Source organism: Anolis carolinensis, chromosome 1, assembly GCF_035594765.1.
Source record: "Anolis carolinensis isolate JA03-04 chromosome 1, rAnoCar3.1.pri, whole genome shotgun sequence".
Classification (NCBI taxonomy): Eukaryota; Metazoa; Chordata; class Lepidosauria; order Squamata; family Dactyloidae; genus Anolis; species Anolis carolinensis.
The window spans coordinates 260657911-260681428 of record NC_085841.1 but is presented as its reverse complement, the minus strand read 5'-3'; the positions used below and the strand labels follow the sequence as shown (position 1 = coordinate 260681428).

Below are 23518 nucleotides of genomic sequence, written 5' to 3'. Positions count from 1 at the left end.
TTTTATCAAGGTTGGCCATTGCTCTCCTCCCAAGAAGTAAACGTCTTCTGATTTCTGGCTGCAGTCTACTCTGGAAATCCAGTAACCTCACCCAGGGGGCCAGTAGGCAAGGCAGCCCCCAAACCCAGGCTTGCTTTTTCCTGCCTTCCTGCCTGGCTTCCCGCCTTGAAGGGCGCGGGGCGGCTCCCTCTGGCCTCCGCGGCGAAGGCGGCCCAGCCAAGGAGGGCATCGCGGCGCCCGACGCGGAAGTCCTCCCTCCACCACCTGCCCGGGGCTTCCTCGGGGCTGGACACCCTGGGAGGATCCCTGGAGGGAGGGGCGAGTGACTGACTGACGGAGTGAGCGAGTGCCAGGAGGAGGAGGCAGGAGCGTTGTCGTCCCAAGGAGAGAGAGGCTGTGCCGCCATGCAGGTAAGCAGGAGGAGGAAGGGAGGGAGGGGCGCCCTGGGCACCTGCGCTCCCTGGGACGCCCCCAGCCCCCCCCCCGCGCCTCTCCGCCCCCTTCCGCCAGCCCCTCCACGTCCTGGAGTCAAGGCAGGTTGCGCCCACTGGGATCCGCGCTAGGGGATCCTAGAAAGTGTCCTTTTCCAAGACGTTTCGCTTTCTCTACCACAGAGGGCTGGCTGGTGCCTCACCAAACACCGAGGATGCCACAGCTTTCAGCCATGGAGATAAAAGCGGTGTCAAACTGCGTTAATCCGACAGTGTGCGTAGGCGTTTCGGTGCCTGGCAGCCTGTCCTGCGGAACAAGTGGCTTGAACTTCGCTTAACGCTCAGCGCCGCAGGAAAAGGGGAAGCGGTGCCGTCAAAGCGTTTCTTGTTTCTGACTTAGGCAGCCCCGAAGCGAGGCCGTCATGGGCTTCCTTGGCAAGCTTGCTCTCAGGGCATTTCTTTTTGTCTTCCTCTAGCCTGAGAGAGTGCGCTTTGCGTTGCTTTGTACCTTTCAGTCATTTCCGATGTATTCCACCTGAACATGAGGAAGAACTTCCTCACTGTGAGAGCTGTTCAGCAGTGGAACTCCCTTCCCCGCAGTGTGGTGGAGGCTTCTTCCCTGGAGGCTTTTAAGCAGAAGATGGATGCCCATCTCTGGGGGTGCTTTGAATGTGATTTCCTGCTTCTCGACAGGGGGTTGGACTGGATGGCCCATGAGGTCTCTTCCAACTCTATGATTCTGTGATTCTATGATTCTATGATGAATTTTTCCGGGCGGGTTTGCCACTGCCTTCCTCTGAGGCTGGGAAAGTCTGACTTGGGAAAGGGCACCCAGTGGGTAAGGAGCCCCCCCCCCCCGGTGGAGCAATGGGTTAAACCCTTGTGCTGGCAAGACTGCTGACCAAAATGAACGAATCTGGGGAACGGGGTGAGCTCCTGCTTGTCAGCTCCAGCTTCCCATGCGGGGACATGAGAGAAGCCTCCCACAGAATGATAAAACATCTGGGTGTCCCCTGGGCAACGTCCTTGCAAACGGCCAGTTCTCTCACACCAGAAGCGACTTGCAGTTTCTCAAGTAGCTCCTCACACACACACACACACACACACACACACACAAACCCAGTGGGTTTCCATGGCTGAGTTGGGGTCTGAACCCTGGTCTCCAAAGTCCGAGTCCCATACAAATTACTAGTACAATGCACTGGCTCTTGAACCCATGGATTTTGGATCCACAGCTTGAATATATATATATATATATATATATATATATATATATATATATATAGTCCCAAAAAGTAAACCTTTATTTTGCCATTTTGTACCAGAGACACCATTATGCCATGGTATACAATGGGATTTGATCATACACAGGTTTTGGGATCCACACGAGTCCTGGAACAAAATTCCAGCAGATACTAAAGGCCCACAATATTTACATTCTATAAATTTGGAAGACTGTGAAATCTAGTTATATCAATTTCGCTTCTGGTGTGAGAGAATTGGCTGTCTGCAAGGACGTTGCCCAGGGGACTCCTGGATATTTGATGTTTTACCAACTTGTGGGAGGATTCTCTCATGCCCCCCCCCCCATGGGGAGCTGGAGCTGACAGACGGGAGCTCACCCCGCTCACTGGATTCGAACCGCTGACCTTTCAGTCAACAGTCCTGCTGGCACAAAGGTTTAACCCATTGCGCCACTGGGGCTCCAGGTGGATTAAGTAAATCCCCAGTGAATTCAGGAGGACAGACTTTGATGTGTTATTGTTGCAATCTTACCTCAAAATCTGTCTTCCTGAATTCAGCAGGGACTTAATTTTCAGTAGACAGATCAAAGATGTATTTCATGGTTCTGACTTCCCATATATTCAGTTCCTTTTATTTTCCATCCATTTAGAATGCTTGGTGACCCCAAGGCTATGATGGTATTTTCTTGACTAGCATTTATCAGAGGTTTGTCATTGTCATTCTGTGAGGCTGAGAAAATGTAACTTGCCCAAGATCACTCAGGGTATTTCCATGGCTGAGTGAAGATTGGAAGTGTAGTCCCTCAGAGTAATGGTCCAGCAAGGACTGTTTTCCAGCCACAAATCTCCCCTTTTGGATAATGAAGTTAAGAGCATTATGTATATAGATATTTTAAATAAAACATTCTAGATACTTTACAAAAAATGACCCTACTCATGAGTTTGTTATCTTTGGGTAAACTAGTGTTTCCTGATTACGCTCTGCTGGTTGGCAACTTCTTTGAAGGGCACCAGGTTACAGAAGGCAGGTTTAGAAAATACAGTATTTCTAAAGGAGTGGTTCTTAACCTGGGATTCCCAGATGTTTTGACCTTCAACTCTCAGAAATCCTAACAGCTGGTAAACTGACTGGGATTTCTGGGAGTTGTAGGCCAAAACATCTGGGGACCCACAGGTTGAGAATGCTAATGATGCTAAAGTATCATTAGCAAAAATTTCATTACTATTACTTGGAGGACAGGACACATTTAGCATAGAGGTTTTTGGCTCTATGCACACAGCATACAGAGAACAATGTAGCCCAGGCAGTAACCCTCAAAGATTCCCTAAAATGCTGCTAAAATATAAAACAGTCATAAGGCAAAAGGTGCCCACCCACCCCAAAAAAGAATGAGGAAGCCCTGCCTGCCAGTGCCTGTCTCAGTGTCTCTACAGCAGGGGTCCTCAAACTTTTAAAGCAGAGGGCCAGTTCACAATCGTTCAGACTGCTGAGGGGCCAAATTATCATTTGAAAAAAAAATTCTAACAAATTCCTGTCTTATTTGCAGTGCAAAACAACAACAATGAAAGAACAATACAATATTTAAAAATGAAAACAATTTTAACCAACATAAACCTATCAGGATTTCAATGGAAAGTGTAGGCCTGCTACTGGTCAATGAGATAGTCAAGTGAATTAGGATTGTTGTTGTTGTTGTGTGCCTTCAAGTCATTTCAGACTTTGGGCGAGCATAAGTCTGAAATTAATTAATTAATTATTCACTACATTTCTTTACTACATTTATATCCCACCCTTCTCACCCCGAAGGGGACTCAGAGCAGCTGTATGTACATACAATATATTATATTTATTATTTATTTATTTACAACATTTATACCCCGCCCTTCTCACCCGAGGGGACTCAGGGCGGCTTACAAAAATTGGCAAAATTTAATGCCCAAAATGCAATCATAAAAACAAAACAATATAAACAGATCCATTAATAACATCGTTAAAACACATTATAAAAACCTTAAAAACGTGCTTCATCCTTAAATCAGGCCATGTCAACTTTGTCATTTACACATCAAAAGCTATTGATATTATATTATTAGCATAGCACAATATTAGCATTCTATATTACGATATTGAACTATACCACTATACTGTAATATTATATGTAACATATAACGTATAATTAATATTATTATATGGTATTATTATTAGAATTATATTGTATAACATTATAATATTTTTATCAATATTATATGTATATACAATATATGGAGATGAGTACCACACCCCATTGTCAGACATGGCTGGACTTAACGTCAGGGGAAACCTTTACCTTTACAATATATTATTAAAACTGATATAAAATATTATATTGTAAAACTGAGGGCGGGGGCCAGGTAAATGACCTTGGAGGGCCGCATCCGGCCCCTGGGCCTTAGTTTGGGGACCCCTGCTCTACAGCATGCAAAGCTTCTCTCTCCTTCTCTTTCCCCAGCACAAAGAGTCAGCCTCAGCTATAGTAAGCTATAAGTTAAGCAATAGGCAGTCTCTTTCTCTGTCTTCTCTGGTGCAACCTTGTACTCTATGCCTGCCTGCCTGGAAAGCTAACCCAGTGAGGAACTCCTCTCTCTTCCGTTTCCCAAGTGCGAGTGGAGGGTTCGGTGAGATGCTGGGGAATTTAAAGAGCAATGGCTGTGGCTCCACCTCCTCCCCCCCCTTCCTCAGCCCTGATTGGCTGAGAGGCATGGCAACTTTTTGGCTTCTCCTCCCGTTAGTGCTTGGTTGCTCTGTGGATTAAAACTGCATTACAGAGGGTTACGACATTTACGCAATTTACAAAAAAAAAAAATACTAGGCTAAAGTGTTTTGTTTTTTGTTTTGGCACGGACAATGACCGTGCATCGGATCTCACATCGTAAGTACAAATCTAATGAATTTAATTCGACTTATGATGAGTTACGAAAATTCTGCACAGCCCTAATGTTTATTCAGGAAAAGATATTCTAGCACATTTGGTGATACTTTATTCCCATGGAAAGGGCTAATTGGAGTATAAATTGTGGCGAGATGCAATAATATTTAAACATTTCATTAACTATCATCTTTTTTATTAGTTTCCTTGTTTAAAAGCCTTGAACTGATTAACATTCCAGTTTTGGGGAAGTTGGCAGTTGAAAAAAGCATGCTGAATGTGCATGTAAGCACATTCTCCTTGTGTAAGCAGTTTCCCAAGTTGTATGCCTTTTCAGGGTAGTGGCACATAGTTGGCAGAACATGGCAAGGGATGAAACTGAAGCTGATCGGCACTCCCTTATTACCAGTTAGCTGGTTTCTTTATTGATTTGATAATATAGGCCTTCAACTTTCACAAGCATGAGGGGCACAGAACCTCGTAGAAAGATCTCTGGAGTCTCTGGGGCTGCTGAGAGCTGGATTCCTACAGGATATGGAGGACTACACACAGTTCTCATCCCTGTTCTGTTGGATCTCAATGCACAGAGGGGGGTTACCTCAAGTCCCTGGGCTCCTTTCTCTGACTTCTCCTTGAGGAGCATACAGAAACATTATCTTCTCCAATTCTTCAGTAGAGTGAGTAAATGGGGTGAATCAGAATAAGAGACAAGATAAGAACAAGAATGGATCAGCTTGGAACAAGTCCAGACATTTCTTTATAGCTATGAAGACAAAGCATATCTGGAAAAATCTGCTGGGTTATTGACTTGTTGGAAATCTACAATATTTATTGCCTCTGTTGTGTAACAGAATTTTACTTCTCTTGAAGTGTGAGGGCAGAAGATAACTTTGATGCAGGGTGTTTCTGCTCCTAAAAGGGAAGCAGATTATGGATTGAAGCAAAATGTAGAAGTCAGACCAAATTTTTATTTTTTATTGCTGTTGCCTTCAAGTTGTTTCTAACTTATGGTGAGCCTGAGATGAATCTAAGTTAAAAGTGTGTGATTTCACAAAGTCATCCAGTGGGTTTTAATGGTTGAGTAGGGACTAAAATTCTGTTCTTCATAGTGATAGTCCAATGCTCAAACCATTATGCCACACTGTCTACTTATAATGCTAAGCTGAACTGTGCTATATTACAGAAATAAGTAAAATAAATCACTTGAATCCCTATATGTTTTATCGTTATTGTTGTGTGCATTCAAGTTGTTTCTGACATAAGGCGACCCTATGACTGTGTTTTCTTGGCAAGATTAGCCAAGAGGATTGTCCTTGCTTTTCTTTGAGGTTGAGAGAGCAAGACCTGCCCATGGGCTCTCAAGGCATTTCTGTGAATGAGTCACAATCCAGTGCTCAAACCACTACACCATGCTGGCTTTCATATTTTCACAGTTCAATGCAATTATGCATTGATAACAGGAATGCCATTTGCCTTAAGATTCTTACCATGTTTTGTTTTGTCTTTTTGCTAGATTGTCAAAAACTCATTATTGGTGCTCACATGCAGAGACAGGAAAGATTATTGTTTTGTTTTGTTTTTGCAGTTGTTATTTGGTTATCTATATATATAAAAGAGTGATGGCATCACGGCGATTCACAAAACAACAAAAGTACAGGCCCCCCAACCTCAAAATTTGACAACACAACCCATCATCCACGCCTCAAGGTTGATACAACAAAAAGAAAAGAAAAATAAAGTCCTAATTAGAGGGAGAGCAATAATTTTTTTATCCAATTGCTGCCAGTTTAGAGGGCTAATCTCTGCCCACTTGGTTGCCTAGCAACCAAGGGACAGCCAGGTTTCAGTTAGGGGACAGGCAGATTTAGGCCTCACTTAGACTTCTTCCACAGATTATCTAATTTGCACTGGATTATATGGTAGATTCAAGGCCCTTCAACACAGCTATATAACCCATTTATAATCTTATATTATCTGCTTTGCACTGGATTATCTTGACTCCACACTACCATATAATCCACTTCAGTGTGCATTTTATACAGCTGTGAAGAAGGAGCCTCATATAATCCAGTTCTAAGCAGATAATATAAGATTAGAAATATACAGTAGAGTCTCACTTATCCAACGTAAACAGGCTGGCAGGATAAGTGCATATGTTGGATAAGAAGAAGGGATTCAGGAAAAGCCAATTAAACATCAAATTAGGTAATCGTTATACAAATTAAGCACCAAAACATCATATTATACAACAAATTTGACAGAAAAAGTAGTTCCATGCGCAGTAATGCTATGTAGTATTTACAGTAGAGTCTCACTTATCCAACGTTCTGGATTATCCAACGCATTTTTGTAGTCAATGCTTTCAATATATCATGATATTTTGGTGCTAAATTCATAAATACAGTAATTACTATATAGCATTACTGTGAACTGAACTACTTTTTCTGACAAATTTGTTGTCTAACATGATGTTTTGGTGCTTAATTTGTAAAATCATAACTTAATTTGATGTTTAATAGGGTTATCCTTAATTCCTCATTATCCAACATATTCGCTTATCCAACGTTCTGCCGGCCTGTTTATGTTGGATAAGTGAGACTCTACTGTACTGTATTTACAAATTTACCACTAAAATATCACAATGAATTTAAAACACTGACTACAAAAACATTGATTATGAAAAGGCAGACTGTGTTGGATAATCCAGAACATTGTATAAGCGAATGTTGGATAAGTGAGATTCTTCTTTAATATGAAATAATTACTGGGATAGAATAATGCAGAACAATATAGTCTCTAAAACCAGGACAGTAAATAAACAGGGGAATTCCACACAGGAAACAATCAGGGCCAGCTAACACCTCCCAACAAAGTATTCCCATCATCAAAGTCTGGAAAATCCTGTTTTCTCAGGGCCACAGACAGTAGAAGCACATAAAATATCGCAAACAACACCACTCTGAAAACAAGGGAATTCCAAACAGGAAAGAATCAGGGCCAGCTAACACCTCCCAACAAAAAATTCACTCAGGGAGGAAACAGCCAGGCTTTAAAGCTGCAAGGCCATTACATCCTAATCATTTTTCCTAATTGCAGCATTCATACTTGCCTCCAACAAACAAAAAAAAACAATCAGAAATATTGTATATTCACAACCTTTAGGAAATAATATCCCCTGATGGCGCAGCGTGTTAAAGCGCTGAGCTGCTGAACTTCTAGACCGAAAGGCCGCAGGTTTGAATTGGGGGAGCGGAGAGAGCCCCCACTGTTAGCCCCAGCTTCTGCCAACCCAGAAGTTCAAAAACATGCAAATGTGAGTGCATCAATAGGTACTGCTCCGGCGGGAAGGTAATGCCGCTCCATGTAGTAATCCCACATGACCTTGGAGGAGTCTACGGACAACGCCGGCTCTTCGGCTTAGAAATGGAGATGAGCACCAACCTCCAGAGTCAGGGGAAAACCTTTACCCTTGACCTTAACTACCACCAATTCCTCAATACTTTATTTCCCATACCACCAGACTTCGCCACAGCAACGCGTGGCTGGGCACAGCTAGTGTTTCTATAAAGCTAAAACCTTATCTTGAAAAGAAGGAACTGTATTATCAAACCACTGTTAATTAAAAGTCAACATTTCCATTTATTTTAAATTAGTACATTAAAACCCTACTAGAATTAAACCTCCCATCCCATCCGTGGTTATTTCCTCCCTGCCGTCATTATTTATTTTGAGCTTGGGACAGAAGAAAACATCAGCATGCATTTGTTTTAATCCTATTTCTCACCCACTCATAGGAAATAAAAGAGTAAGGTTAAACTAATTATATGCATATACCAAAATTATTCAGAAACAAAAAATAAATCTATAAAATAGAAGCTAAGTTGTCAATACGCCACAATAAAATCAAAAGCTGCAGCAAGATAAGCCGGCTACTTTTCAGATTAAATCTATTTCAAAATCCTAATGAAATCTTGTTCTATAATAATCAAAACATAAAATAATATTCCTCTATCCATTTTCATACATCAGATGCTTGAAATTAATAATTAGGTACACAGTCATGTATGTATAACATCTTTACTGGATGTATATAGTTTAAGTCCTATTTCTTACAACTAAAGGCCCTTCCACACAGCCATACAACCCAGAATATCAAGGCAGATAAGCCACAGTATCTGCTTTGAACTGGCTTATCTGAGTCCACGATGCCACATAATCCAGTTCAATGTGGATTTTATACAGCCGTTTGGAAGGAGCCTAAAAATATTTCTCTTTTAAATACCTTCCAATTGAGCATATCTGTCTAAAAAGGTGGATTATGAACTATTAATTTTATAATTAATTACAGTGTCTACAAAATAGCCCCTGATTTTATGAACTATGATATATTTTTTGGTCAGTCCACCTCTGAATGACCCATTTCCTTTCTCCTGGCTGCTTGATCTCTTTGTCCTCTCTTTATTCTTCTTTTCCCCACCTCTTTTAAACAGGAATGGGAAATTGTGCAGAGGGGACTTCTTTTTTCCATCCTGTATCCATTGGGTAGGCCACATTGGTGCATTTTGGTGCTCTCAAAGTGATGTGACATCATATCTATCATTTTGGCCAATTAGCAACTGAGTTTTTAAATTTCTGTTGAGGTTTGACAGCTCAAGGGAAACATACCACTGCAATTTGGACATATTTTGGGTGGGTTGACAAAAGAAAAATCACCAAAAAATTGGCATGGGTTTTTTTGGTATTTTTTTTCCCTCTGGGGTCTGTGAAAGGGGCAGACTTAGGGCCTCCCAAAGGTTGTATAAGGACTGTATGTCACACTTTTACCACCTATCTTTATAAGTCTACTAGCTAAACCCGCCTACGCAGTCACCCCAACTCCTGCGTGTATGTAGTGTTGGCCTTGTGTTTGCATGCCAGGTTTGGTCCAGATCTGTTGTCAGCTGAGCTGGATAAGGGTGATCTACAACTCCCATAATCAAAGACAACTCCAATATATCACAGCAGTATATTCAGTTGGTCATGGGGTTTCTCTGTGCCAAATTTGGTTCCAGTCCATTGTTGGTGGGGTACACAATTTCTCTGGATGCCGGTGAACTATATAACTCCTGTAAATAAAGGTTCATATCCCCCAAACTTCTCCAGTATTTTATGTGGGTAATGGGGAGTCTGTGTGCCTAGTTTTGTCCATGTCCATCATTTGTGTGGTCTGTTGAAGTTGTGGCTGAATCGTGTGAAGGTACTGCAAATCCCATCATTTGTGGTCCATCCTCCTCCTGTCAGCATCATTACGTGAAGTGGGTATTGGGTGTCTGTGTGCCAGATATGTTCCAGGTCTGTCATTCGCTGGGGTCATAGTGGTCTGATTTGGGTGAAGGTATCGCAAATCCTATCGTCTGTGGTCTGTCGTCCCCCAAATGCACCAGGACATAAAGTTATGTGCTAGGTTTGGTTCTGATCTGTCATTGCTCCATGTCGCAATGGTCTCTGGGAGGTTAAGTGATTGAAAATATAGCACATCCCATCATCCATGGTTCTCCCTCCCCCAAACTCATTATTAAAACATACACGTATTGGTATGCCATTTTGTTTCAAAATTTCAAGTTGATTGACCAACTACTTTTCGAGTTCTGCGTGCACAAATATACACAGGCTGTATTTTTATATATAAAGAAGATTTATCCACTTCTGTTGTTGCCAGTGTCCAGGTCCTATGCTGCAATTACACAAAACAGCAAGTCAGGATTGTGAACAGGATGCCACATTTTGTTACTTTTCCTTTTTTTACCAGCAGAAATGGCTACAGTCAGGGCCATAGCCAGAAAGAAATTCGGGGGATTTTTTTTAAAGCAAATAATGAAGAGTAGTTCCATAACACAAAATAATGTAAATTATATGGTTCATTCTATAGGTTTATATATAGACTTAATTAAATCAAATTTCTATTTTAGTTACATAGTTTCAAGTCTTTAATTGATAATTTAGTGCTCACAAAAGAATACCACAATGCCTGTTGGAAACACTTGAAAACTATGTCAACACCTGTATAACCACGGAGTGTTAGGTACTTTTTCAGGGGACAGACTAGGACCCGGAGAAATGGGTTCAAATTACAGGAAAGGAGATTCCACTTGAACATTAGAAAGGACTTCCTGGTCATAAGAGCCGTGGAACCTTCTGCCTCGGAGTGTGGTGGAGACTCCTTTTTTGGAGGTTTTTAAATAGAGGCTGGATGGCCATTTTTCAGGGGTGCTTTGATTGTGTTTCTCCTTAATGGCAGGAGTTTGGACTAGATGGGTCTCTTTCAATTCTATGAATCTATGATTCTATAATCTGTTTGATCACAAATGTGTCTTCAATTCCCAGTTGAGGGTGATAGTTGTCGATAACAGAGTATTTATTTTATTTATCACGTCAGAAGCCAACCGAGGGTACAGTTATAATGTATTAAAAACACAAACAAAGTTAAGTTAACACCCTTTGACAGAAATAGGGCTTCATTGATAAACTTTGATGGACACTTAAGCATGAAATTCCAGTCAGTGTTTCTTGACCCATTGTGCTTCTTATGTGTGTTTTCAAATGTTTAAGAGTTGAAAATGACCTTTTATTTGTAGCTGTTGACACTGGCAATGTTGCAGAAATCTGAAGAAGTTTTTTCACATTCAGAAAAAAACCTGTCAGTCACACACAAGATATGCTTCCAATGCATTTGATGGTTTTTCTGCAGGTGCAATCTTTTTCCATTTTCTACACTAGAGGTCAAACACTTTCATCAGTGTGTCAGTATCTTGAAGGAATTCATTGTAAAGTTCTATGCACTTATTCAAGTTGGATCCAGAATGGTCCCAGCCCGAGGCAACAACATCCCAAAGGTGTGAAGCCCGACATGAGGTCTGAACAAAATAGAGACCTCCCAATGGCTTCCTAATATACTGGTAAAGGCTATAAAGCTGAACATGAGACCTAGAACAAGATGGACGCCTCCCAATATAATGACGATGCCTAACATGAGGCCTGAAACAAAACAGAGCGCTCCCCTAATATAATGGCAAGAGCTACACCTAACATGAGGCCAAAGCTTAACTCCTAACATGGAGTGAGAGAATTGGCCATCTGCAAGGACGTTGCCCAGGGGATGCCCGGATGTTTTGATGTTTTACCATCCTTGTGGGAGGCTTTTCTCATGTCCCAGCATGGAGCTGGAGCTGATAGAGGGAGCTTATCCGCATTCTCCCCGGGTGGGATTCGAACCTGGCAGTCTTCAGGTCAGCAACCCAACCTTCAAGTCACAAGGCTTTTATCCCCTAGGCCACCGGAGGCTCCTTCCTGGGGCTGAGAGAGTGTGACTCCCTCCAGAAACATTAAGCATTATTTTAAAGGAAGGAGTTGTCAGGAACCCTCATCTGTGATCTAACAATCATGACTTTAGGTCGATAGAGTGTGACTTACCCCAGCAGCAATTTATTAAGAGATTATTCTAAAGAGGGGAGGGAGGGCAAACCTCCTCTGGTACAGGATGTGCCTTCTTTGAGGCAACCCAGGAGAGGAACTCTGCTTAGTGCAGTCACCCAAACTTCCAGTTTAACCCTTATGCTCTGTTGCTGGGAAATCCCTGCCAATAAATGCCAAGGGCAGAAACTGCCCAAATTGTAGGTTGCTCCCTTTGGAAACCCTACTATCCCCTGGAAAAGGGGAGGGAGCAAGGAGGGAAAGGCCTAATGCCTCATAGACTTAGCATGGGGGTTTGGTTAACCAGTTAAAATTCATGAGTAAACCAGTTTTTTTACCTGAAAATTTTCAAGGGGGGAGGTTGAACCTGGCTACAGTAAACCCCATACTCACCCTGAGGAAAAAGTTTAGTATTATGCCTGCATCAGAAATTCTGGTTTGTTGCTTCTCTGCTTGCTAGTTTTTCAACTTGATGTTAAAGTGGATGCTCATCACCTATAGTCGCTTCTGTTTATGATTACATGCCTGGTTATCCTGTTACTTCCAACCATGCTTATTTGCAAATTAAGACCTCGTTGAATTGTTAGGATTATCACCCCAATATACATGTAGAGCAAACTTTTTAAGCCAAGGGCTGGTTCATTTTCTCTCAGACAAATTCCTATGCACACAGCATATCTTATCTGTAGGGCAAAATTAAAAAAAACAACCCACAAAATAACAATGCAATATTTAAAATGAAGAAGAATTTTAACCAACATAAATTTACCAGTATTTCAATACATCTTCACAACACCTTTGCCAAAACACCGGGCTGCTTTTGCTCTCTCTCATGTTTTTACCTAATGTACACTTAGCTGCTTGAGACAAGCTTCCCATCATTGTTGCCCTCAATATGCTGTCTAACACACTGCTGAAGTTAAATTAATGTCACATAGTAGGAGTAGTTATGTCTGATTTAAGGCAGCACTTCTTACACAAGCTTAGCAGTAACCACAGAGATTGATGTTTATGCTTCATACAGGGATAATAGGGCAGACTCTCACAAAGTGATTTAATCTGCAGAGGGAACATTTAAAGTGAACAGATTGTAATGGAATATTATCATTTCCCCAAATATCTAAATTTTCTTGTGTTGTTCTGTTGAGATGTCTGCTTCTGTCTATTGACATCTGGGCCTAGTTACTATACCAATCCATGGAACGTATTGGAGAAAGAGTCACCACCAACCAGTAGTACAAACCAATGTTTCTGATAGATTCCTCAGTATGACAGTTTCATGAGAGGTAGGAATTCTAAAGGGAAAATTTTCCCTTATTTATGTCACATTGGAAAAAATCAATTTAAGCACCAGGAATAGCACTATGATTATGCCTAACCAGTATTGACTCTAGGAACTGATCTAAGAGGTGCTATGTCTACATGTTGCATAGAAATCTGGATGCTTTAATCTTAGGAAGAATGTATGCAGGATATAGATCAAAACAGCTCTATTACTATATCATCTTTTTCTGGTGATATACCGTATATACTCGACCCAAATATAAGCCGAGGCACCTAATTTTACCACAGAAAACTGGGATAACTTATTGACCCAAGTATAAGCCGAGAGTGGGAAATGAAACAGCTACTGGTAAATTTCAAAATAAAAATAGATACCAATAAAATTACATTAATCGAGGCATCAATAGGTTAAATAATGTATATATATGGATACAGATATACAGGTACATAGATCTATATGTATATAGGATTTGCAAGGACCTGCAAACATATGAGGGGAAATTCATATATAAAATTAATGTATATAGATAGATAGATACAGATATACAAGTACATAGGGAGTGCAAATGCATGCAGGGGATTAATCCCTATATATCAGTAAGAGAGATTACCAAATATTTCAGGGGAAAAGATTAATGGATATATATATTTCTTCTTCCTACCTTGCAAGGGCGTGTTTGCCTTTTCAAAACATTCTCTTGGTTAAAAGCAAGGGAGGCTTTGGAAAACACACTGATAAGGGAGGGTAAGAGAGAAATATATCATATATTGCAAGCCATGGTTTCCAGGTTCTGCTGCCTGGCCTTGACCTTGACCCCATTATAATCCGAGGAAGGCTTTCTCAGCTCAAAAAAAGGGCTGAAAAACTAGGCTTATCTTCAAGTATACACGGTATTTATCAAGTAATTCAATAGGAAGGCAGGTATGCTGGGGAAGGTAGAAGACAGCAAGAAAAGAAGGCCACATTACAGATGGATCCATTCAATCAAGGAAGCCTGAGTTTGCAGACCTGAGCAAAGTTGTTGAAGATCTCTTGTTCACAGAGTTACTATAAATCACTGATAAAGTGATGGTGAATAGCAACAAGTAGCAATTTCAGGAGTATAAGGTACCCCCATTTGTTTCTGATTACAGAAGGAGTTTTTTTTTCACAATTTCACGATTTCCTATATCACTGGGAAATTCTTTGCAGGTGCTTCCAGATGCAACTGTCATCATACAATTGCATGGCTTTGTTCATGGAATTGTATGGAGTTCTCAGCTGATGGCATCTTCCACTTTTCAAATGCTGTTTCCCCACTGCTTATCCCATCTGTTTTATTTTCAAAGAAAATCTGTTAAGGAGGGAAAGACAGAATATCCATGGAATCTCTTTGGGTTAATAGCCCTCTGCATCCAGCAATTATTCATCTACAGTTTCCACCATCTCCAGCTTGAAAATATTGCCTAAAAATTAAATTAAAATAAAAACAGCAAACATTGATTTTGCCATTTTATATAAGGGACACAGTTTTACTGTGTCACTTTATATAATAGAGCTCGAGCATCCACTGATTTTAATTTTTTATTGTTTTCTTGTGTATATAGGAAATAAAACAATCCAAAAAAAGGGGGGGGGGGATATACAAAAGAATAAACAGGTTTACAAAATACAGTCAGCACTCGTTAAACAATTGAAAAGTCAAAATTGGCTGTACATTTATTATACCTTAACATTTCTTATCCCCTCTAACCTCACAGATTTTGGTATCCAAGGGGCATCTGGAACCAAACCCCAGCTGATAACAAGCTGATAACTAATACCTCTAACCTGGAAGCATCTTGAATCTTAACTCTTTGCCTAATCCTTTGTTATAAATTATTAAATGCATATTTTTATTACAAATAGGGCTGTTTTTCTGCTTGTCTTCCCCTTCCATTGCTACTGCATTTGTACCCTGCTTCTTAGGGCAAAACTCTCATAAAGCAGATTCCAACATACTTTAAAACGAATAATTAAACTGTAAATGCTGTCCCACACATGAAGGTCATTGTGAGCAGAGTCCACTTACTAGGCAACAGTGCCAATGGAAAACAGTAGGATGTCTGAGTATTATTTGGAAGTAAACAGAACTAAGTACAGAAAGACACACTGCTGAATCAGCTGTAGGCTGCATGGTTACTGTGAGAGAGAATCAAAACATGTCATGTGCATTAAAAAACATGAGTTTTTGTTTACTGAAGGTGACATGATGAGACATGATTCCAAACTCAGGTAGAAGTGAAGTTGATGTGGAGGGCCAGACAAGTTCTTCTGGTTTTTGTTGCCAGCAGAGTAATCTATCTTGCAGTTAGGAAATACTGCATATTCTAATCAGTGCTTGGCAAGATCCAGGCAGAGTGAAGAAGTAACTGGAACCATGTTTCTGTTCCTGCAAAATTTAGTCTGAGCAGAAGAAACTGGATTAAATTAAATACTCGTCATCACATTGCTGATGGTGAGTAAGTGATGATAGTTATCTTAGAAGAGAGTTCTCTACCTTTGATTGTCCAGCTATTTTTTTTCAACTTTCAGAAGCCTCTACCTGAGTGGCCAATGATAAAGGATCCTAAGAGCTGAAGTCCAAAGGTTGAGAAGCCTCTGTCTTAGGGCCCTTCCACACAGCTAAATAAAATCCCACATTATCTGCTTTGAACTGGGTTATCTGAGTCCACACTGCCATATATTCCAGTTCAAAGCAGATAATGTGGGATTTTATTCAGCTGTGTGGAAGAGGCCTTAGAGCAACGTTTCTCAACCTGGAGGGTCGGGACACTTGGGGGGTTCGCAAGAGGGTTGCAGAGGGGTTGCCAAAGATAATCAGAAAACACATATTTCTGATGGTCTTAAAAACCCAAATTGCTCCAATATTTTCTATTGGTCATGGGGGTTTTATGTGGGAAGTTTGGCCCAATTCTATAATTGGTGGGGTTCAAGGAGCTTCTTGATTGTAGGTGAACTATAAATCCCAGCAACTACAACTCCAAAATGTCAAGGTGTATTTTCCCCGAACTCCACCAGTGTTCACATTTGGGTATATTGAGTATTCGTGCCAAGTTTGGTCCAGATCCATCATTGTTTTGAGTCCACAGTGCTCTCTTGATGTAGGCGAACTACAACTCCTAAATTCAAAGTCAATGCCCATCAAACCTTTCCTGTTGGTCATGGGAGTTCTGTGTGCCAAGTTTGGTTCAATTCCATCATTGCTGTAGCTCAGAATGCTCTTTGATTGTAGGTTAACTATAAATTCCAGCAACTACAACTCCCAAATGACAAAATCAATGCCCCCACAACCCCACCAGTATTCAAATTTGGGTGTATTGGGTATTTGTGCCAAATTTGGTCCTGCATATCAGATGTTTACATTACGATTCATAACAGTAGCAAAATGACAGTTATGAAGTAGCAACGAAAATAATTTTATGGTTGGGTGTCACCACAACATGAGGAACTGTATTAAGGGGTCGCAGCATTAGGAAGGTTGAAAACCCCTGCCTTAGAGGATTCCAGTTGCAGGTTAATCTGCAGTAAGATGGCTTACTACTTTGAGAGTTTACACCATATAAATGGGTTCAGTTTGTTTCAATTAGAGCTGGGCTTTAACCATTGACAGCCTATTCAGGTGTTATAAATAACAGGTTTTGATTAAACTAGAAGGAAACTTGTGGTTTCAGAATACTGCCATCTGAGCTGGCTCCACAGTGGCAGACTGCTGACTGTGCATAAAAGTATTACAATGGATGATCACATCATCTTGAGAAAACTACTAATGCAAGATAAGGCAATTCTAGGAGAGTCGGTGTGGGGCAGTAGTTTGGGTATTGGTTTATAACTCTGTAGACCAGGGCTTGAATTTAAACAAATTGAAAGCACACATAACAAATGCAATCCTAATCAAGGCTATGACTATTACTAGCATTCTATCAAATTTAATATTCAAGGAAAATGTATATGAATGATGGAGCTCATAGAGCTGACAAAGGAGACCACTCAGTAACTTGCAAGTGTTAAGATTTCCCCCTGAAATTAAGTCCAGTCGTGTTCGACTCTGGGGGTTAGTGCTCACATCTCCATTTCTAAGCCGAAGAGCCGGCGTTGTCCGTAGACACCTCCAAGGTCATGTGGCTGGCATGACTGCATGGAGCGCTGTTACCTTCTTGCTGGAGCAGAACCTATTGATCTACTCACATTTGCATGTTTTCGAACTGCTAGGTTGGCAGAAGCTGGGGCTAACAGCGGAAGCTCACTCTGCTCCCCGGATTCAAACCACCGACCTTTCAGTCAGCAAGTTCAGCAGCTCAGAGGTTTAACCCATTGCGCCACCGGGGCCTCCTGCAAGTGTTACCTGTAATAAAATCCTGCCTCTAAAGATGATACTCCTCACTTTCCACCAACTTCCTACTTCCCCTATTTGCTAAGTAAAAAAAAAAAGAAGGTTGCAAGATGGAATGCATCTGTAATGCAGTTTGACACAACTTTATTAGCTGCTTTGAGTCCCCTTTGGGAAGATAAAGCAGGGTATGAATAAATAATACTTTAATCGCCATGGCTCAATGCAGTGAAATCATGGAAGTTGTAGTTTGGTGAGGCACCAGCACTTATTGACAGAGAAAGCTGAAGCTCTTTTAAAACTAAAACTCTCATGATTCCATAGCACTGAGCCATGGCATTTAAAGTGGTGTCAAACAGCATTAATTCTACAGAGTAAATGCATCCTTTGAGATCCTCCATTTTCCCAAAGAATTGCTATCTCTGGTCCCTTCCCGACAGGCCCCATATCCCAGCATCTGATCCCAGATTTTCTGCTTTAACCTGGATTATATGAGTCTGCACTGCCAAATAATCTGGGATAAACAGAAAGCCTGGGATCATATCCTGGTATATAGAGCCTGTCTGGAAGGGCCCTCTGTTAGAGCTGGATAGGAGACTCAGTTTTGTGGGTTTTGGAAGCCCTGCTGCTTCTCTGATGTTGATGATGGTGTGAGGGTGGGATTGGCTGCTGCACACTTGTTTCTTTACTCTGTAACTGCTGCACAATTGTACTGCTGTGAAACAGTGCAGCTGCAAAATGCCAGAAATCTATAATGTATATTCCTCAAAAGAAAATATATTTGTCACAGAATTTCCTGCTGGGAAAGTAAGTAAATGGGAATCTCAGTGGTATGCAGTTGGAAGATATACTACGAGAGCTTGGATTCACTTTAAATCCACTTTAGGGAAGGGGCTTTAAACAGCTCAGCCAGATAGGTCCAGGGCCTCCCCAAACTACAAATCCCAGAATTCTGCAGGAGGCAGAAACGGGATTTAAAGTGGATCCATGCTCTGATGTGATGAGGCAGTAGGTCGTTGTACGGCACTTGGAAAAATGACTGCCACACTGCAGTTATTTGAAGTCATACTGGCATGACACCACACAGAAAGCTCCATGGGTATAACAGCTTTTCTGGTGGATTGATTGCCATTGTACAGTTGATTTCCACACCGTTCTAGGCCAAGCTTATGCTAATTTTCTGAAATAAATGCAATTTCTCATGTGGCATATGCAAAAATGTCCAGCATATTCATTTGAATATCTTCCCTTCTGTTTGGAAAACAAAAACAAAGCAACCACATATCCATTCTTTTATTCTCTCTTTGTGGCTTGTTGTGTGTTGAATTTGCTTTAAATTATTTTATGAGATATCTGCATAGATTAAATGACTTGCAATAGTTTTTTTCAGGACTGTACTTAGCACTTTGTGGGAAAAAACACAAGCAGGATTTAAGCCTCATCCATAAAACAGACAAGAAATATTCCAGAAAAGCAGACCAATTCATCTGAGTGTGTGTGTATTACTGTTATTACACTGGGTTTTATGGAACATGCACAATAACAAACAAGTATGATCATAATCTCTTTTTCCATTTAATTAATATTTAACTATTACCAGTGACTCTGAACCCAATTTAGCTCTTATCGTGAAAATACAAACACATACCAAGCATATGTTTCTTGTTAGCACAGCAATTAAGCATGCTGCAGCTCCTTATACAGGATAAAAATATGGTATATTATTAGGGGATTTATTTCTGTTTTTTATTCCTGAGCATTTCAAACTCATTGCTTTCTAGTCTTGTCTTTGCAGAGACAACAATAAAGCCCGGAGAACACAATTTGAATAGTTTGAAAAGAACTGAAAACAGTTTGAAAGCATCTATATAGTCTGTTGTGCTATTTTTGTTCCCAACGTTATCTCTGATCAAATAGATGTGTCATAGTTTTGGAAGACTACAAAGGTGACATGAATATATTTACCATGCACAATGATCTCTCTTTCAAACTGCCTTCAGTGTTATGCAAATACAAATATCCACCTCCCCCCATTTAAACCTTTAAACTTTGAGTGGAGTTTCATATTAGACTGGTCAACATTTTAATTGCCTTTACTTCTGTGTCTTGCCCTTGCTATTTAGATGAGGATGATTATTATTATTATTATTATTATTATTATTATTATTATTATTATTATTATTATCATCTTTATTTATATCATGCCTTTCTCCCCATGGAGACTCAAAGTGGCTGACATCTATCCACACTAAACACTATAAAAAGAGCAATATAAAAGTTAAAAAACCAAATAAAAACAGTGTGATAAAAACAATTAAAATACAGCAAATACATCAAAGTGGCCTTTAAAATTCATAACCTCCACACAATCCACCCCAGTAGATGTTTAGTAGGTGAAACATTTTGATATAATCATAAAGTTATAAGAGTTCCTAACACTGATTTACAGCCAAACACTCAAAAATTAGTAATATTGTTTGAAAACAATATTAGCAATTAAGTCTGCTACATCTTATTATATTTTTCTGTAATGTCTGAACACACACCTTTAACATATTTAATCTCTTTCTTTAGGCTGAAATTTCACTGATGCCTTTATCTCCCTTTGAGGACCATGAAGCTCTGCTTCCAGTAAGTTATATTCCTTCTTCTATTTTGGGCTTTTAACAATTGAATTGCCATAGTCCTATATAAAATGGGAAATCAAACTAAGGCCTCTTTTACACTGCCATAAAATCCAGATTATCAAAGCAGATAAACCACATTATCTGGTTTGAACTGGATTATCTGAGACTTCACTGCCATATAAACTGTAACTGAACAATTATCAAAGTAATCTAAATAGTGGAAATATTTCTCATTGAAATTGAGACCCTTCAAAACTGCCATATAAAATCAGATTATCTGCTTTGAACTGGATTATATGGCAGTTCAAAGCAGATAAACCATATTATCTGGTTTGAACTGGATTATCTGAGTTTACACTGCAATATAATCCAGTTCAAAACAGAAAATCTGGATTTTATATGGCAGTGTAGAAAGGTCTCAATTTCAATAAGAAATATTTCCACTATTTAGATTACTTTCCTAATTGTTCAGTAACAGCTTCCACAGTTGTTAAGAGTGTTTTAGCCCAGCCTTTATCACAATTATTACTTTTTGCTATAATTAGATGTAGCAACTCCTGTGATTTGCTATATGTAAATGTATGCAAATTCTTCTGTGTAATTCCCATTCCTTTGAGTTGCTAACATTCTAAGGAGTTCAATCAGGAGTTAATATTGTGCATAATAATACCATGCCAATTGCTTGATTTAGAAATTCAGTGTGCGTTTTACACCCTTTTAAAGAGTTTGTCAAAACACCAGATTAGAAATAAAATACTATAGTAATTGCAGCTAAATGAAGCAAACAAAGATTACTGCAACGCACTTTACGTAGGGGTTGCCTTTGAAAACTGTTCGGTCCAACGGATGGCAACCAGACTGCTCATTGGAGTGGCGTACAGGGAGCATACAACTCCCTTATTGCGCCAGCTCCACTGGTTGCCAGTCTGCTACTGAGCACAATTCAAAGTGCTGGCTTTAGCCTATAAAGCCCTAAATGGTTCGGGCCTAGCTTACCTGTCCAAACATATCTCTCCTTATGAACCATCTCAGAGATTAAGATCATCCAGGAAGGCCCTGCTCTCGGTCCTGCCTCTCTCGTAGGCATGATTGATGGGGATGAGAGACAGGGCCTTCTCAGCAGTGGCTCCTCGGTTATGGAACTGCCTCCCCAGTGACATTAGATCAACCCCCTCCCTCCTAGCCTTTAGAAGAAAGATAAAAACCTGGCTGTGGGATCAGGCTTTTAGTGAATAGGGCAGTGCAATAACAGATCTGGAAATATGAAATTGACTATGGAAAGGCCTGGATTATGATTATGGATGGCGTGATTTTAATGTAATGGTTTAAAATGTTTAATATGGGTGTTTTTTGATTAATTTATTTTTAATGTCTGTATTATATGTTTTAAGGCATTCTATTATTGCCTCCATGTAAGCCGCCTTGAGTCCCCTTTTGGGTAGAGAAAGGCGGGGTAAAAATAGAGCAAATAAATAAACAAACAAATCTCACCAGATAGCCAAGCACTTTTCTAGAGAGGTACATTTTAAGCCCTTTCTATAGGCTAGGACTAATAGGTACAAAATAGCACTATCTCTGTAGTGTTATTTTGTACCTATTAGTAAATATAATCACAGAACGCAGAATTACCTCATCTCTACTTATGATGGAACCTAAAGCAAGATCTATACTGAAATGTTTATTTTCCAACTGTATCAATTTGCCATAAATACTGCAAATTAATCCTGTTATCCTATCGCTTCAGCTGCTTTTAAAGTGTTCCAGTTTCTCCCACTTTCCTCATTTGTCTTACTTCCATTGGTGCAAACTGAGTATAAAGTGCAAGAATAGATTGTGCTCAGTTAACTCAGCAGTCAGGAGAGGAGAATCTTGTCCTTCTCTGTAGACTCCAGGAAAGACAAACTGCTGCAGTCTTTTCGAGCTTGCCTGTTCTTCCCTATTGGTGACTTTTGCCATTTTAACCAAACTCTGATCTTGCTTGTGCACAGTTTTCATCTGTGAAATGTGGGTAAGTATACATTTAACAAATCACATGGAGAGAGGGGGCCTCTGAGCAAACACTCAGATGCTGGCGATTTCCTTTGAATTGTTTGAGTGGCAAAACTTAACAAGCCGTGAAGCTTACAGGAGACAAGAAGACCCCAAAGCTAAACATGTGTGTATTCGTACAGAGATTTGTAGGTTACATTCGCTTTGAATACATTTCTTTGAAAGATATCCCAGTTTTTAAAATTGTCATATATTTCTGTTAAGTTAACTTGTGATTACTGTGCTAGCTTTGGAAAATATTGGTAACTGGGCAGTGCTTATAGCCTGCTCATTCTTAGAGGGACTCCCTGGTAGTCTCCTCTTACAGGCAGTGGTGGAACTGAGCCTTTAAAATAATGAAGTCACATCACCTCATTATTTCCTGAGCACAATGGGTTTGTGTGTATGTATTCTTGTAACACTCATGCTGCAAGCTTACATGTATTTAAAGAAGTATGCCTAAATTAATAAATATTACATATCTATCTCTGTCTCTAAAAGAAGAAGGGATCTTGGGCAAATTAAAGGTGTTGTGCTATATAGAAATTAAGTATTTGGGTCAGCTTAAGAAATGGGAGATTAAGTATCACCCTAAGAAAATGGTGAAAGGCAAATGTGAGAAGTCGTATGTTTTTACTGATTTAACACCCATCTGTACCTAGGAGTGTATGGCTACTGGCAAAATAGTTGAGATATTCAAACCACTTCTTTAATTGTTTTGAAGTGAGCTAATTATTAAATATATATTTATTAGTTGTACAGTATTTATAGCCTGCCTTGCCTTCACTGTCCTAATGTTCTGTCTCTCCTTCTTAAGCAAAAAGAGACAGACAAGCTGGTACAAGGTCACCCTGTTGATTTCATTGCTGAATGAGAATTTATTCAGCCATGACATTTATTTATGCTCAAATGATGCTCAGTTGATACAGACACTTTAAAAACTCCAAGTAAATAACTAAAAAGTGTCTCTTTTTAAAAAAAGCTTTAAAAAGTGGAGCAGATACATGATTTCATTTAGAAATGTATCCATAGTGAATGGATGTTAGTGATCTTTTTTACTAGCAGAAGCAAGATAGTAAGGGAACAAGTAATCATAGTCCATTGTGAGACAAGGATCTGACACTTGGTTTCAGTTTATGTTGTTTTCAACCATTTACATAAAGCAGGAATGGTATATTAGTGACTCCCTGGGTATTGATT

The 23518-nt window shown here is 40.0% G+C and overlaps 1 protein-coding gene across 3 annotated transcripts in view; it reads left to right on the top strand.

The window, feature by feature from the left end:
• The first annotated feature begins 315 nt into the window (after nt 1–315).
• ano9 (anoctamin 9) overlaps nt 316–23518 on the top strand; it is a 60824-nt gene continuing 37621 nt past the window's right edge. For 2 of the 3 annotated variants that reach the window (XM_062967523.1, XM_008108844.3), the window contains exons 1-2: nt 316–410; nt 20238–20294. In XM_062967523.1, the coding sequence (XP_062823593.1) occupies nt 405–410; nt 20238–20294 (63 nt within the window). In that variant the 5' untranslated portion in view covers nt 316–404. Of the gene's footprint in view, nt 411–20237; nt 20295–20783; nt 22299–23518 lie in introns of those variants that run through there. The other variant, XM_008108851.3, reaches the window with a different exon arrangement.